Below are 16,363 nucleotides of genomic sequence, written 5' to 3' on the forward strand. Positions count from 1 at the left end.
AAAACATTCGATCCAAATGACCCTGAATTTGGCGCAGTTGCACTTTAGTTCTCCAACATTGGCGAGGCACCCGCTCACAGTGCGTGGAAAACGTGCACGTTTCTGGCCTGCAACAACACAACGGTTGCTCCCCATCATTCCATCCCCCCATCGCACAAACTTTGATGTGCTCAAGTTTCAGGTTCATGGTGAAATGACAAATGCGCACTTATCAGTGGTCACAAAAACACGTGTAACACAGGATATGTGTGTATTATTGATAACATCACTGGAAGGGGGGGAAAAAAAAGTCACTCCAGGGATACAATCTGTCTGTTGGTCCACCATTTTGGTCCTGATTAAAATGAATTTAAGTGAGCATGCTAACATTAGCATTTCGCTCCCCACTGAGCACAGTGCCAAGCTACAGCCTCACAGGGGAGATACGAGTTTCTGTAGACCCTATTTTGCCTCATTAAAAGCATACACACCAAAGTATTGTCACATTTTTTTAATGAATTTATAGACTCATGTTGGTGACACAACCAAAATTTGGTACAAATGTGCATTGAAAAAACAAACAAACAAAAAATCTTTTCTAATCTTAAACCCAAGCAATGCAAGTGTACATTTGATTTAAGTACCCTGAACTTAGAACGCATACTATAAATATAGTGGGACTCCCATGCTTTGTTATTTCATACATTTTCTTAAAATGTATTATGAGAGACAGATTAAAACAGATGGTTAAAACTGAAGCATCAGTGATATTCTGATTCTAGGTCCCTAAAAAGGTCAAAACACACTCGATCCTACGTCTCCGTTCGTTCAGTCAATTACATATTACTGCCCCATTGAAATGTAATCTGACTTTTTTTTGTTTAAAATTGCTGGAAGTAAAATTCAGTAATAAATAGCGGGAAACATATACATTCAAAGTGCTTTTACTCTCCTTGTACTTTTGAATTAGTTAGTTATTTGCTAAATGTTAAACCTCTTTGGCGTGGACATAATGTGATGAGCTTTCTTGATCACACCATGTTAGTGTTTTGGTCAGGTTTAGGAAAGCATTTTCAAGTTCTGGTAAATACATATCTTTGTTTTGAAGTGACTGCAGTGATTCAGGGCAGTCAATCCTCTCCAGCCATGTCCATCTGAGTGATTACATCATCCTCCCCAGGGTCTGCTGTCTGAGAGAGCAGGAAACAGATGTCTTGTTTTTAATGAGTTAGCATTAGCACAGAATTAGCATCCTGGAGTAATTCTCCCATGTGATTCTTGCCATGTGACAAGGAAAGTGAAAAGAATATGTGCTTGAAGAAAATCTACCTGTAAGGGGCTAAATGTCTGTGGAGCAGGGTCAGTTTCCTGCACTGGATGGTATTCTTTTTCACTGTCAGACAGATCATCTTCTTGTCCTTGAGATGGTGGAGACGGGGCTCCATTTTGCTCTGTGGGCAGGTATGAAGCCGGCGCAGCCTGGATGTTGAGAGATTTCATCATGACATCTTTTAAGAGTCTCTTACACCAATAGGACTCGGTCTGAGGAGGAGACACTTACCTGAGAGTCATGTGGAGCCTCCTGTGAACCACTTGTCTCTTGAATGGGAGTGCTTGTGGTGTATGGCATTGCAGCATGTCCAGGCTGCGGTGTAGAGCCGGCTTTATAAGGCGGATTTCCAATGGATGAAGTAGGTGGTGGAGGCGGCGGAGGAGGAATTGTGGCCTAAATGGAAACCAGAGTCTCACCTTGTTACCCAACTAGGTCTGTTCTCCCATCAGCACTGACCTCCAATCAGTATAGATGGCAAATGTAGTCAATTAAATAAATACATCCATCAATACATTCTGTCTCTGGTTAGCAGCTGTAACAGCTGTTGTTCAACCTGGTAGCAGTACCGCCATTTGACGTGTACAGTGACATAGTTGGTGGCCAGAAAAATTACAGACTTTCTTAGCTGTCAGACGGGGGCCCGCTACAAAACAAAAACAAAACCCTGGGCTTGGTTCCAACAGCTAAAATGGCATCCCAAAATATGAGTGCAGAAGATGGACGAGGGTACATTTCACAATGTTCACGCTAACTCGGCCATTCAGCTGTATTTATTATTTATACGGCTGAAGAAATGCAACAGTAAGAGACGGAGCTGCCGCTGTACTATCCGTGCTAGAGGATATGGCTAGTGTGGACCACTTCAAAACTGAACTGCTCAGAGCAAACAGTGACCAGTGGCACCTTTGCTGAAATTGCCTTCTGTGCCAACAGAAACTGAGTCATTCTCACGCAATGAATTTCGACTTTGGCAGTTTTTGGTTGAATGCTGTCGCCAATGCTGACCAACAGAGCTGAGTGTTTGTTACTATGCATTCAAGTTTTATTCCCCCACTTGGACAGAGGTATGCTGGAGACTTTCTTCAGGATAATGACGATAAACTGAAAAACCCCAAACCAGCAGGGCTGAGAGGGCCAAAGACCCTTTGACTATTTCATCACCTCGCAATATGTTTCGAGCAACAAAGTGGGCAACGGTGGTCGTACTTGGCCAAACTGGACAGGCGGTTTTTCTCAGCACGTTGTGTTTGTTTACGACAGCTTCTAACAGTAGAAGATCAGTCCTCGCAGCTTCCAGATGAATAACCACCTTCTTTCCTGTCTGTTGTTTCCCTGCAAACAAAAACCTCTGGCGGCTTCTCATTTGTTTTGTTTGGTGGGTCGAGACGTGGCAAAGGCAACCAAAGGATTTGAGGGTTAGCAGAGCACTGGGGGGATTGTGCGTCAGAAGCAATGCATCCATACATGCAATGCCAGAAAGGCTTATCCAGCAGGAAAAAAAAAAATCATGTAGCCTACCTCAGTCAATACAGCACATACTGACAAATGAATTGTTCCAGTGGACAATATTTACCATCAACACTGAGTGGACAGCCACAAAAAACATTTTTTTATTTACCCTTAAACATGTTTTGGTTCACTTATGTTGTCCACTGGAAGAGTTTGGACATAGTTTTCTACAGCCCGTCACTTTATTAAATAGTCATCTTTGAGCAGCTTGTTATATAATAGGCCCTGAATGTAGGATTTGTACATTCGTACTCGAACTTGCTGCAGGCACCCTTTAACGGACACCGCCCATATGCACCAAGATCAGCGTATGACTGCAGTAGTTTTTTTTTTTAATGTTTACACAAAGTGTGTTTGCTAAAGTGAGATAAGTAAACACTTTCAGTAGCTGTTAGACATGTCATGTGATGCGTCCTGCTCTTACCATTTATCAGTCCCAGTAAAGACCGTTCAGAAAAACAATGGGTAGAAAAAAGATCAGAAACAGCAGCGCTCTCGGTTTTCCCTCCTTCGCCAGGATTAAATCGTTGCGCAGGATGAGCAGCTGGATGTTGTGACATCAAATCCGGCGGTCCTTCAAAATAAAACTGAGCATTGGAAGTGTTGAATTTTATTTTATTTATTCATTTATTTATTTATTTTTTTGGCTTTGACATGTGCATTGGTGGTATAGTGGTGAGAATAGCTGCTTGCCGTGCAGTTGCCTCGGGTTCAACTCCCGGCCAACGCACGAGTTAAGCCAAGTCAATAATTGGCATCCACCTAATGTTTCTTTGTGGGTGGCACAGTGGCGCCAAATCCAGGCCTGGGCCTTTCTGTGCAGAGTTTGCATGTTCTCCCTGTCCCTGCGTGGGTTCTCTCCGGGTACTCGGGCTTCCTCCCACCATCTGAAAACATGTGTCTCAGGTTAATTGGTGGTTCTACAAATTGCCCTTAGGTCTTTGTCAGTGTCCCTGTGATGGACTGGCGATCTGTCCAGGGTGTACCCTGCCTTTGCCCAATGTGAGCTGGAGTAGGCCTGTGCCACTCCTATGTAGGCTACTGATCGCTGGTGGTGTTCACTCCTTTTCCACCGGTAACCAACATACAAGCTGATTGACTTGTGTTCTGTCCAATGACAAACAACATGTGTTTGTGTTATCTGAAATGTTTTGTGTTCTGTGAATTTTTTTCTGAAATGTTTTTTTTGCGTTTTCTGAAATGTTTGTGTGTTCTGTGAAATGTTTTTGCGTAGAGACATAGTTTCACCATAACACACCACAAATATTCATTTTTCAGCCAACCAGGCCAAAGGGGGGGGGGGGGCAATATATACATATACGTTAAAAAAACAAAACAAAAAAAAAACTTTTAACTGTTTACGTTACATAAAATGCACTGCTTTTATTCTGAATGTCTGGGAGCGTGTCACCAAAGCCGGAAGTGTGTGGTTTGACAAACTTCCTGAAAACGTCATTTCCGGCTTGTGTTTCTTGTAAACACTACATACAGCTGGAGCCAGACGCGCAAAAAAAAAAAAAATTAAAATAAATTAAAAAAAAAAAAATCACTTCGCTGATATAGTTTTGTGTCACTAGTTGCTGTACCAGCCGGTGCACAGCTCACCATCGGGCGTTTATTACGTCCAAGTGAGTGACGTCGCTTCTCTGTCGAGGCTCCTCGCGGAATGACAACAAACTTGTCAGCGAACGTCGAGCTAAGCTAACGTGGAGCCAAGTTGTTCACTGTCGCTCACGAGCTTTGCTCCACTTGACGCTTTTTAAAAAAAAAAATAATTTTACGTTGTTGTTTCGCCCTCAGAGAGAAGTGAACTCTCTCATGGTGGTCTCAGTTCAATGGGGAACTGTCTGTTTTCACAAGGTGCGGATGACCTGTCGCTGCTGAACGAGTCCGAGGGGGGCAGCCTGCCCGGAGAGCCCCCGCCGCCCTACCAGGTGAGCGGCCCGGGTCTCAAGTTGAAGACGGTCCGGGGATTCAAGAGCATGTCGCCTCGAGGATTTTAATACGCCATTATCATTAATAATCAGTAATGAGGGTTAATATACCTGTCAGACTGTATCAATAATGAAACTTTTATTGAGAAGATGAGGTCTGGGCAACACAATATTAGTTTCATTTATTCAATTTTAATTTGTTTCTCTTTTATCAAAACCGTAATGTTTGCTTTGGAACATGCAGTATTTAAACCAGGGATGGATGAGGAAAATATCATTGGTAAATAGGTTATAAAGGTTATTCAAGTTATAGTCCATCACTGTTCCACTTTCAGGAAGTTAAGTTAGGTTAGGTTAGGTTAGGTAGTTACTTTATTAATCCCCGAGGAGAAATTTTTTCGCTACAGCAGCATACAGAAGCAATAGATAGTAATAGAACAATAGAAAAGCAATAAAATAGCAGCAAAAACTACAAAATATAAATATAAAATGCACAGTATATACAGTACAGTATATATCTATATATATTATATACAAACAACCAAGAAACACAGTCAACAGTGTTATTGTTATGTGATGGATTTTGCCAGAGGTGAGTTATACCTTACTGTAGTAATATGGAGCATTTAAGACCAGGACAAGACTTTGTATAACATGTAAGCTGTATCTTAAAATATTTTGACAACTAAAATCCTAGACTTAAGCAACTGTGCCTTTTTTTATTTATTTATTTATTTTTTTAAATCATTCATAACTGCTTGTAAGTTTACCATTTTTCGAGTATTAAAAAAAAAAAAAAAAGCACTGCAGCATTGAGCTCATGATCAGTTTAACAAATATCACTTTCAGTATCGGCCTCAGAAATCCAGCATTGGTCAGGAATGCAAAAAGGAACATTCATGTACAGTTGGGTTCAAAAGTCTGAGACCACATTGAAAATCTGTCGTATTTTAATGTAAAACTGGAAATAAATGAAAAGTTTGAGAATTTACAAACACACAAAAATGTGTGCACTATTTCTAGGTCTGCAATCAACTTTGTGAACCTTGACACCTTAACTCTGTTGTACAAATGAGTGACTTCCTTTAGTTCGATCCTCTTCATTGACTAGAGTGGACTGTCGTGGACTTTCCTCCAGTCACCTGACTTCAACCGCACTGAACATTAATGAGACACTATAAAACTAAAGAAAGCCAAACATTCCTGACATGACAAGTAGCTCTTTGGAAAATGTTCAGTTCATGCTGGGATTACATGGGTTATTCGATTTTGCACAAATTTGCAGAGTTCGAGTGAATGCCGCTATAAAAGCAAAAGGAGGGCATACCAAATACTATATTATATTTTTAAATCCTCAAATTGATGTGAGATTCAACTTTTCACTTCGATTGTTGAGGACACAAATGATGTGCTAAATCAGTCATTTTCAGTAGTGGTCTCAGATTTTTGGATTCAGCTGTTTATAATCCCCCTTTCAAGAAGACTCACTTAATCGATGACACAGGCTGACTTCCGTTTTTCTTCTCCAGGTGCGCACGGAGCCAGTGCCGGTGTACCATCCCACCCCAGGTGAGAGTCGTTTGGCCAGCCAGCTGACTGAGGAAGAGCAGATCCGCATCGCCCAGCGCATTGGACTCATCCAGCACCTTCCTAAAGGCGTCTTCGATCCGGGCTCCGACCCCGCTGACAAGAAAGTTAAAGAGTGAGTCTCAAATAACGGCACTCGTAGTACCAGTGGTAAAAATGCGTCCTTTTGAACTTAAATTTTTGAATTCTTCAGTCAATCAGCTGTTGTCGGCACATTTATGGGTACTTTGCAAAAGGGAATTGTTAATACGTAACTGAGCAGAACTTCCAATCAGCCAAAATATGAAAGAATGTAGGTTCAAGTTATAGCCCACTGCACTCTGCACAGCAAAATGTTACTTCTGATTGTTATTATAAAAGTATAGACAGAGCATAATACTGACTTTTGATAAAAAAAAATTAAAAAATCAATCTTGTACATAATGAAGTGTAATCAAAATGGTTCCAAGGCTTTGTGCACACGAATGGAGCACAACACAGTAATGCAGGGGGAAGCAATAACTTTTGTGAGTAAGTATTTCAAGTTATGTTGCTTACTCAACAGCAGCACCTGCTTTACACGCGTTCTTGTGACTTCTGGTACGGCTGCATTTCTGATTTCACCATTGACCTGAAACTTGAGCAGAGAGCTCACATCCAATTTTATATAGAACAAAATCGGCAACAGAGACCCTTAAAATGCAACAGAAAACCAATGGCAATGAAGCGATGAGCGGGTCAGGTGTTTTGAGTGGGAGTGCGTTTCAAGAGGGGCCGAGCGTCACTTTCCAACACAGACGAAGGCAAGAAGAAAGTACGTTTTAAAGCACAACCAAGAGCATGCTGGCACTTTTGGCGCTTACACTAAATGGTATCGCGCCTGCTCACAAAGTTTGACTCCCTGCGACATCTTTCTGTTCCCCAAACTTTAGGATTTGTATGTTATCAACAATGCTTAGGGACGTTTTATTATATATTTTTTTTTAATATGCCGTAGATTGTCTCATAGTCTACATGTGTTTGGAAATCTATTTCTCTCTCCTTTAGGTGTGTGATCTGCATGATGGATTTTGAGTATGGCGATCCCATTCGGTTCTTGCCCTGCCTTCACATCTACCATGTGGATTGCATTGACCCCTGGCTGATGCGCTCCTTCACCTGCCCTTCCTGCATGGAGCCAGTAGATGCAGCCCTGCTGTCCTCTTACGAAACCAACTGAGCAGCCCCTGGTGGCTGCTCCTGCCTAAGCATAACTGCACCTATTTTTTTTTTTTTTTTTTTTTTTTTAGCCCAAACTGTCCTAGCTGTTCAAACAGGTAGCCAAGGTGATACGGCATTATGCAGATACAGTATTTGTAGGCTGTTGGGAGATGCAGACAGATGTTAACAACTGTGCCCTACAGTACATCACTTAGGTCTGATATGCACCTCTGTGGGCTTTCTTAAGTCTTTGCCTTTTGCTGAGGGAAAATGTGCCAAATCAAGCAAGATGAAGAAGCTGTCCAAGTAGCAAAATATTACTGTAAAGTAATTTCTCTTTCGCATGACTGACATGCGCATACACATTTTATGGTTGTCAATGTAATTTGGTTCCCCTTTCAAGACGTAATGTGCAATGTGTCATACAAATGGAGAAAATGCAGGAATCTACTCTCGGTCAAGTGGCATTATTGTTTGTCAAAATTGCCCAAGAACACGTGAAGTGTCTGTGGTCTTTAAATGAATCCATGGCTTTGAATGTCATAGAAACGCAGTCCTCTCTACTGAAACGCAATCGTCAAAATGCAGAAAAATGACATGCACACAGGAATGCTGTGAGGTCTCATGACCTTTTACGTCTGCATAAGATAATATTTGGAACGTATTTTGAAGATTGCTGCTATTCTATTTTACTCAAGTTTGTTGTCTATACTTTCCTTTGAAGCTGCTTTTAAAAATGTGAATCTGTTTTTTGCCTTTCTACAAATGGATCTTCTCTTTTGCTTTGCCTTGAGTTCTGTGTTCTTTGTTCAGTTCTAAAAAATCAGTCCTTTTCATGGTTTACTGTCAGAAACATTTACAAAGACACAATACGCCGTGCAATCCCCCCTAATGCACCTTGGGATAGCCCTCATCTGAAACTCTGTAGCGTGTAGATTTTATAGACGTGTGTGTGTGTGTGTGTGTGTGTGTGTGTGTGTGTGTGTGTGTGTGTGTGTGTGTGTGTGTGTGTGTGTGTGTGTGTGTGTGTGTGTGTGTGTGTGTGAGTTTGAGTTTGAGTTTGAGTTTGATTTAAGGGGAGGATGGGTAGTGACTGATATGTCAAGGTAATATTGTGAATTAATCCTGTTAGTTGTTCACTCTGTTGTTGTTACCTCTCTTTTTTTTGTAGTTTGAACCTGTTGGATTTTGTTTTGTATCGATGGCCTTCTTTCACCAAGTGATGTATTTCCAAAGCTCCTGGTTCTGGTAATACAAAATGCTTTTTTATCTTTTGGTGTTAGACATATGCTTTCTGATACTGACTGTGTAATGTACAGCACAAACACGAGAAACAGAAGCTACAGCAGTAGAAAGGAATGTATCTCGAATGTAAAGTATGATTTCAGCTGTCAAAAATGTGGACAATATAACTGATAATAAGAGGATATTTCTGATTTACTGGGCACTTACTGTGCCTTTTATAGTTGAAGTAAGCCAATTCCTGTGAAGTACAATCATTTTTGACTTTATTTTTTCTTTAGTTGTCCTCTAGGAGGAGACAGATACCAGCACTGTACTGATTTGTGTCACAATGAAACCTGCCTTTGAACTTTGATCTGGCTGCTGTCAACAATCAACAATAATATTGTCTTTTAATTTATAATTTGTGCTACCAGTGCACAGATTTTAGGAATCTCATGAAACCACAATAAAAGTGGATATCAAATCTTAAAAACAAATTTAATGTTTTCTTTATCTACCCCATTTTTCTGTTAGATTTAGATTAGATTATATTTGACTTTATTAATCCCACAGTGGTGAAATTTACTCAAGACAAAGAGGTCACCTTGGTGAAACGTTAAACTGGGAGTTTACAACAACTGGAGCAGCGTTCAGTGACTGCCGGTCGTGAAAAGTTTTGTACTTAATCCTTACTCACATATTCCTGAAAATACGTGAAAAACAGAAAAAGACAGACATGTATTTTTTATATACCATATGACGTGATAAACCGTGACATGGCACAGATTAAAGGGACCAGTGTGTACGATTAGGGGGCTCGATTGTCTGAAATAACATAACTAATATGAATAAAATATTCATAATTAGGTTTTCATTAGTTTCTAATTACCTGAACCTAAGAATCATTTTGTTTATGTTACCTTGGAATGAGTCCGTACATACAAAGGCAGAGCTGGTCCTCTTCCACGGAGGGACGACGCAAACACTGGATCTAGAGAGGGCCTGTCACGTTTCGAGGGACTGAGAGTTTCACAGCCACCGTACATTAATTAAATACTGACATGAAACTAATGAAAAATCAGATTAAAATACAAGCATTTGAAAGAAGTATATTTAAAATATCCTTTTGAGCTGTAAAAAAGTTGTGAGAATTTTTCATCACAAAATGGCTAAATGAACACTAATCTTTGCCATGCAGCCTTTCTTTTAGCAGATGCTGGCCTGAAGAAGTGAAAATGATTATGCATGTTGTAGGTGGTTTACCAGAAAATGTGATCATTAATTGCACAATCGTATGAGCAGGGATACGCTCCCAGCATCCAAACTTTTTAATAACGAAGGGCCAGATGAACAGCAGGCGCATGTCGAGTGCCAGATCAGTGGAAATGTCCGCCAGCTGGACTCTCAACATCATATCCATGTCATATCCATTACCATATAATAGCATCCATGAACATTAAACTGAAGCACAGACAGATACTTTACACAATTACAATAAAGAAAGCATTTTCTTTCCACAAAAGATTTTATTTAAAGTCACATATTTACAGTATTTAAAGCACACTAATTACACATTTTAAAGTGCACTTCATATCAGGGTCACAGAGAAAACTGTAGAATTCAGAAGTCATTACGCTCAATGTACAGACATAAAAAGGTGGTTCTCAGTTAAATTAGACAAATATTACACAGTATTTTGTTATTTATAGACCAGTAAAGTAGTACGGTTATAATCCAGTGAGAGGTTTTAATAGTCTTACCGTACAAAAGGAAAGATCTTAAAACAGTCCATCACATAGTATTTCTGTCGTATCATCTCTATAATGCATAGAGTCCCATACAGACAGTGGCCAGCGCGACAAAGAGTCCCAGGACTATCCTCAGAAGTGGGGAAGTGATGATCATGGTTCCTGGGATCTGCATTGTTTTCACATCTAGCGGTTTGGAGTGTGTTAAATTACTCTGCAGCTGGTTTTCAGTGACACTCAGCATCTTCTGTAAATCATCAAAAACCTGTAAAACAAAGGAAAGGACATCCATCAGTTGATTGATACCAAATAAAACAAAAGAAAGAGCAAAAGTAACCTGGTAAATTCACAGCTGCCTTCAAAGTGACAGTTCTGTTTTCAGGTTTCTCGCTCTGCCTAACCATCCCTCTCTCTTACCTGAATGTTAAATTCGAAGGCCTTGACGGCCTCCTCCAGCATGCCGGTCCTCTCCTCCTCCGTCAGATCCACACTGTTCATTCGGCTGCGATAGAGCTGTTTGAACAGGTTGGGGCTGGAAACACCAGGAAAGGCAAAGAAAGACAGACCCTCGCTGCTTTTCAGGCCCATTGACTTCTGTGCGATTCGACCAAGAACCACCCCTCCAGACAGGTCTCCGAGGTACCGGGTATAAGCATGGGCAACCAGGAATTCAGGGTTTTCTTTACCAATCTAAAGTAAACACAGGGATGAGAAGTGTTAATTCAGTATCTCCTGGGGGAGGAATGACCATACTCATGTGTAGCATTTGTGCCATAAAATAAAACATACCTGTCTGAGTCTGTGGCAGTATCTTCTAGTGGCCGCAGGAACAACAATCTTCTCTCTCCAGTCCCGGCCGTAGAAGTATTCCAGGTCTTTCTCGATGGACGGCAGCCGGGCCAGTTCAGCCGGGAAGTAAATGGGTTCAACACCAGGGTGGTGGGAGTTCCTGTCCATCTCTTCCTCCAAAGTCTGATAGATCTCATATAGCGAACACAGGAGGAGCTGAAGAGGAGGAGAGGTGGTGTCAGACAAAAGCCAGTCGACTCCCCCACCAAGAAGTAAGATTATATTTGTGTGGCACCGTTTCTTACCTTGTATTGTGGTAGAGTGACCTGTCCCTTCTGGAAGCTCAGCATCAGTTGAGTGTTTTCTGCTCTGATGTGATTCTCCTTAGTCACCTTTTTGATTTGTTCGGACAGATCCCTGAGAAAGGAAATAAATCCCAATTAATACAGTAAAGTTAAACTTTTAATCTATTGAAAATAGGTACTTTTGACCACAGTTTAGAGTGAGGTCACGTACTAGTTGGACAGTTAAGACAGAGTTAAGGGAAAGAGCAGCAGCTGTTAAAGACTTGTAGGGAAAGCATAGGCCTCCAAAGTATCATTACTTTATGTGTACAGAGAGACCTGCTGTGCCTATAGATGTTTATCTAATGCAGGCAATGCACTGCTCATAAGCCTCACAAGCACATACAGTTCCTAGAGAAACACAGTACATCTGGATGCTGCAACACTAATGCAAATGTGATAAACTAAATCTGGACAAAGACATTGCAGGAAAAAAAAAATCCATATGCTCATTAAAAGCATTAGTATTCTGGGACTATGCCATATGGGCATTGTCCCCTGGTGAAATGTGAATGAGTGAGAAAAGGGGATTTAGAGATACGAGAATATCACAGCAGCTCAAACTAACCTGTCAGTCTGCTCTGCTGCTGTCTGAGTTTTCTTCTCTGTTTCCATTGTGGCCCTGAAACAAAGTAAAGATGTCAGAAAGGTATGATTGCAGAGTATTAACATCTTCCAGCATAGCCACCAGCATTGTTTAAGGATTTAGGAGGTCTAAAATATCAGCCAGAGGTTTTGAAATGTATTGGAGAAACAGCTATGTAAAAATGTTGTTTTACTCACCAGTTAGGATGAAGTCCTTTAGGTTTGGTAGTTTGGTCTATAGTCCTCACTGTTTGCTCTCTGGATGTCCAGTGCAGTTTGTGCTATGAATGCCAAGTCTTTTTCCTCTTTTATAGTAACCACCTCTGTCTCCTCCCCCTCCAGCCCCGCGCAAACAGGAAAGGCACGGAACCTCAGCTAAACATGATTTGGCAACTTCAGCAAAAGTAGTAGGAGGGACTGAGAGTTAACATGATGCAGCAACTCTGGGAGCAGCTTGGTGAGCGAGTGGAGAGGGAGGGACTACAGGAGTTAGAGTGAGTAAGGAAGTTTTAGTCCTGCCCTGGAAAACCAGGAGGAGGAGTGCTGAGCGCTTAACATGACAGTGCAGCTTTAGATTCCGAAGTTGAGGCAGAGAAGAGGAGGAGCCAGGTCTAAACATGACTGAGTTTTTAAAGCGAGGGAGGAAGTGTTGAAACTATGACTTATGGTGGAGAAAAACAATCACATGATTGCGTAAAGACATCAGCAGTTTTCCCTTCACCAGAAAAAAACATTCAAGTTCAACGACACTGTTAGATTACTGATAACTCTTTCAACATTTACATTCAACAACAAAGTGGACCAGAAATTGATCCTGAGCCTGCTACAGTTGTATTAAAAGTTATCCTGAAACATGCTGCTGTCCATTAATTTTTAAATCTAGTGATGAATATATAAAAAAAAATGTATATCTTTGTAACTCATAAAACTAATCAAGCCAACAACTCAGCTTTTAAAAGGATTTGTTTTTTTTGTTTGAGCATAGATCCACATGGGCGCATTAATAATTTTTCATATGACTCAAGTCATATTGCAATTAAATGCTCATGCTGACATTCATCTGGGGCTGTGACATGCTGCAAAGTTTAGTCAACTAGCTGCAAACCAATAGGGCGAGATGACCACACTCTGTAGGAGCTGGCATGGACACCTGATCATTACACACATATGGGATCATCTCATTCTGAAACAATGGGCATTAACATGCTGCCTCAACAGACTCTACTCTTCTGTGAAGCCTATCCACAAAAATGAGCCATCTCGCTGCACAGCTTTTACTTCATTACACATTGTGAGCAGCAGTGATGTCGGCTGATAATGCCTGACTTGCAGCCAACGTTCCCAAAATTAATCCCAGAGGTGTTGTTGAATTGGGTTAAAGTCAGAGCTCTGTGCAAGCCGGTTAAGTTTAGAGATCCTTTTCTTTTTGGGTTTCCATTTGAGCAAATATTTATGTCAGAAAAGGAAATTCCCCAAATTGCTGGAACAAAATTGGATCCCACCATTGTCTCAAACAGACAATAGTGTTTTTAAGTGCTAAGGTTATTTCATTTCAATTATATTAATAAAGGCAAATCATAACTGTCTTCTCAGGGCACTTTATATAGTAAGGTCAACCTTACAGTATTACAGAGACACATCCATTAATACCCCATTGAGGGAGTATGTAGTGACAGAGGAGAGGAAAAAACTCATTTTAACACAAAGGAACCACTGACAGAACCAGACTCAGGGCCACCAAAACCAGATGGGAACAGGGAAAAGATAGGCATTAAAACAAACTTAGAAGCGTAAATATCCCCCTTTACTAGAAGTATGAAGTTCTGACTCTGTTTGGACAATACAAAGTGGATCTTTTGTGCAGATGATGACAACACATACTGATACAAAAAAAAACAACCAAAAAACAAATGACGTTTATAGCCTATATGGTTTTCCTGGAACTTTTTTACTTGCTACTACAGTCTTGCTAAAAATGGATATGAGCAAGATAGCCTATAATGTAAGAAGTTTATCTGATCATTATTGTTTTAGTCAATCCACTAGCCTCTATGGTGTCCATAGAATCTAACTTTACAATCATTCGTTATAGAAAATTGGCATTGAAATGCAAAAATTGCATATATGTGACAGCAAAAGAGTAAAACTTGTGATCCTTCAGCCAGAATGAAAATCACAAGAAATATAAAAAAAATAATAAAAAAAAAATAAAAAAAAACATTGTGTGAAAAATGTATCACCTTGAACTGCTGAGTGTTGTGTCTGCCTGCGCTCAGTCAGCTGCAGACGACACAATAACCGGTCACCTATTAACTCGCGAGGTTGTCAGTCACTCCACAGAGGGAGGGAATCCTGAGTCAGCAGCTTCAGCTCCACGTGGACGACCGTGACCACCGTCCGAGGCAGTGAGTGTACTCCAGCATATCTGTTAACAACGATGGCCCGGGCTGAGGACGGTTCGTGAAAATGGTCAGCCCGTGTGTTCATCCGAGGGACGGATGTGGTTCTCGCTTTTCTTGAATTCGCGTTTATCTGAACCGGTGCCTCTGGACGGTAACCTTGAAACACGGCGACATGATTCAGTTCGTTCCGAACTCCGTCCTAGATGTTCCGTTTTTAGATACAAGTCGTTGCTAAACCTCACATCGAGCGCACAGTCCCAAGTTTACTCGCTATTTTTAGTAACATTTAAAGTCCAACTCCTGCTCAGCCAAGCGACCCTGCTGCTTTAAAAAAAAAAAATGTATTTGTATTTTTTTTATTCATTAGCTAGCAAGACCCCCTCATATCCACCTCGTCTGTGTTTTGTTTGCAGTGGCGTTATCACATACAGTTCAAGTCACCTGATGGTAAAGGTTCGTCATTGATTCACTTGACCTGCTGAGACTGACATCATTTCAGCGAGGCCCAACAGAGTGGCATTACCGAACCCTTATCTTTGGTTTGACAATGAATCTTTTATAGCATACTCTGCATTTATAATAGGGCTAAATATAGCATCGAAATCATGTACATTTTTTTTTATAATTAAATCAGCTTCCAGCTATTCTTTACCCCGAATAATTTCTTGAGCAAAGCTTTTCCTCTTTGCAATTGCAGTTTTGTCAGTAACTGGTGATTATTTTCATCTTCAGGGAATCTGCAAGATATTTTCTGGAATAATTGATTAGCTCATCATCTGTGAAATGTAAAGATAAATCTATTTTACATTGGGTGAAGTCTTCAAATACTAGTCATGTCACACCAACAGTCCAGATATACAGTTATGCATGACAAAGAAAAGCATTAACTATGGGACTGTTACTAGTAATCATTATCAGATAATCAGTCAATTATTTTTTTCAATTAATTAAGTTGCTGTTTGTTTTAAATTTCAGAGAAATATCAACCAGTGTCTCCCAAAGCCCAATGTGCAACCTAAAATGTCTTGTTTTGTTCAGACAAACAGTTCCAAACCAAAAGATAGTTTATTATCACAGAGAAGTAAAATAACCAGAAAATATTCACATTTAAAAATCTGCAATCAGAGAAATAATTATATAGATTATCAAAATAGTTGGCCATTATCGAGTAATCCGTTGCAGCTCTACTTAAATCCTCACATTCGGAAGGGAGACTTGAACCACCAGGTATAAGCGATGACTGAAGCAATTATTCGTTAGTCATCAGAATGGTTGCTGATCCATTTTGTGTCAATTTACAAAACCATAATCGACTAATTGTTGCAGGTTCACGATTGCAACTATGGCTCATACTATAATGATTCTATGTTCCTACTGTCTGAATTACCGCCCGTCTCATTGCTCGCTGTGTAGATGGATGCTGAAGCAGACGTAGTGAGTGGAAGCAGTCAGAGAGAAAACAAAAGGTCCTACAAAGACTTTCTGATGAACGTGGAGCACTCGGGGGAAACGGGGCCCGATTCTGAGGAACACAGCACCAAGAGCCCTCACAAGGTGGTCGGATGAGAGGTTTTCACATTATCTTTCAATTACAACTGCATGGCGGCAGTGACTGACTTAATTAAGGGTGGCACAAATCCTAATATATCCTGGTACAGTCTCCCAACGCTATCTATTTGATACGCTGTCTGGCATCAATATTGAATTATGTTTTGTGGTCGTGTTTTTTCCCTTTTATCTGCAGACATTT

At 40.6% G+C, this 16,363-nt stretch overlaps 3 protein-coding genes across 3 annotated transcripts; 1 reads left to right on the forward strand and 2 right to left on the reverse strand.

The window, feature by feature from the left end:
* Positions 1-475: 475 nt before the first annotated feature.
* On the reverse strand, positions 476-3,351 carry LOC138620156 (uncharacterized). The gene is made up of 4 exons (XM_069697129.1): positions 3,246-3,351; positions 1,541-1,705; positions 1,309-1,458; positions 476-1,169 (listed from the first exon to the last, which is right to left on the reverse strand). Exons 1-4 carry the CDS (start codon positions 3,246-3,248, stop codon positions 1,110-1,112), a joined length of 378 nt encoding a protein of 125 aa, XP_069553230.1. The 5' UTR covers positions 3,249-3,351; the 3' UTR covers positions 476-1,109.
* Positions 3,352-4,577: 1,226 nt separating this feature from the next.
* Positions 4,578-9,242, forward strand: rnf11a (ring finger protein 11a). The gene is made up of 3 exons (XM_069697324.1): positions 4,578-4,755; positions 6,285-6,457; positions 7,369-9,242. The coding sequence occupies exons 1-3, from the start codon at positions 4,657-4,659 to the stop codon at positions 7,538-7,540; spliced, it is 444 nt and encodes a 147-aa protein (XP_069553425.1). The 5' UTR covers positions 4,578-4,656; the 3' UTR covers positions 7,541-9,242.
* Positions 9,243-10,242: 1,000 nt separating this feature from the next.
* Positions 10,243-11,789, reverse strand: LOC138620157 (heme oxygenase-like). The gene is made up of 4 exons (XM_069697131.1): positions 11,588-11,789; positions 11,283-11,498; positions 10,911-11,183; positions 10,243-10,758 (listed from the first exon to the last, which is right to left on the reverse strand). Exons 1-4 carry the CDS (start codon positions 11,630-11,632, stop codon positions 10,564-10,566), a joined length of 729 nt encoding a protein of 242 aa, XP_069553232.1. The 5' UTR covers positions 11,633-11,789; the 3' UTR covers positions 10,243-10,563.
* Between the last annotated feature and the right edge of the window lie 4,574 nt (positions 11,790-16,363).

The sequence above is a fragment of the Brachyistius frenatus genome, unplaced genomic scaffold (assembly GCF_029030835.1).
Source record: "Brachyistius frenatus isolate BFR_SWC_R1_liver_20210118 unplaced genomic scaffold, ASM2903083v1 Contig_23, whole genome shotgun sequence".
NCBI classification, from domain to species: Eukaryota; Metazoa; Chordata; class Actinopteri; family Embiotocidae; genus Brachyistius; species Brachyistius frenatus.

Excerpts from the sequence above, each read along its gene's own strand:
- LOC138620156 (XM_069697129.1), bottom strand. Across the intron at positions 1,459-1,540 it reads AGGCTCCACATGACTCTCAG|GCTGCGCCGGCTTCATACCT; the intron begins GTAAGTGTCTCC and ends CTCAACATCCAG. Across the intron at positions 1,170-1,308 it reads AGACATTTAGCCCCTTACAG|ACAGCAGACCCTGGGGAGGA; the intron begins GTAGATTTTCTT and ends CTGCTCTCTCAG.
- rnf11a (XM_069697324.1), top strand. The coding sequence starts at position 4,657 with ATGGGGAACTGTCTGTTTTCACAAGGTGCGGATGACCTGTCGCTGCTG. Across the intron at positions 4,756-6,284 it reads AGCCCCCGCCGCCCTACCAG|GTGCGCACGGAGCCAGTGCC; the intron begins GTGAGCGGCCCG and ends TTTCTTCTCCAG. Across the intron at positions 6,458-7,368 it reads GCTGACAAGAAAGTTAAAGA|GTGTGTGATCTGCATGATGG; the intron begins GTGAGTCTCAAA and ends TCTCTCCTTTAG.
- LOC138620157 (XM_069697131.1), bottom strand. The coding sequence starts at position 11,632 with ATGCTGAGCTTCCAGAAGGGACAGGTCACTCTACCACAATACAAG. Across the intron at positions 11,499-11,587 it reads TCACTCTACCACAATACAAG|CTCCTCCTGTGTTCGCTATA; the intron begins GTAAGAAACGGT and ends CCTCCTCTTCAG. Across the intron at positions 10,759-10,910 it reads CCTTCGAATTTAACATTCAG|GTTTTTGATGATTTACAGAA; the intron begins GTAAGAGAGAGG and ends TTTGTTTTACAG.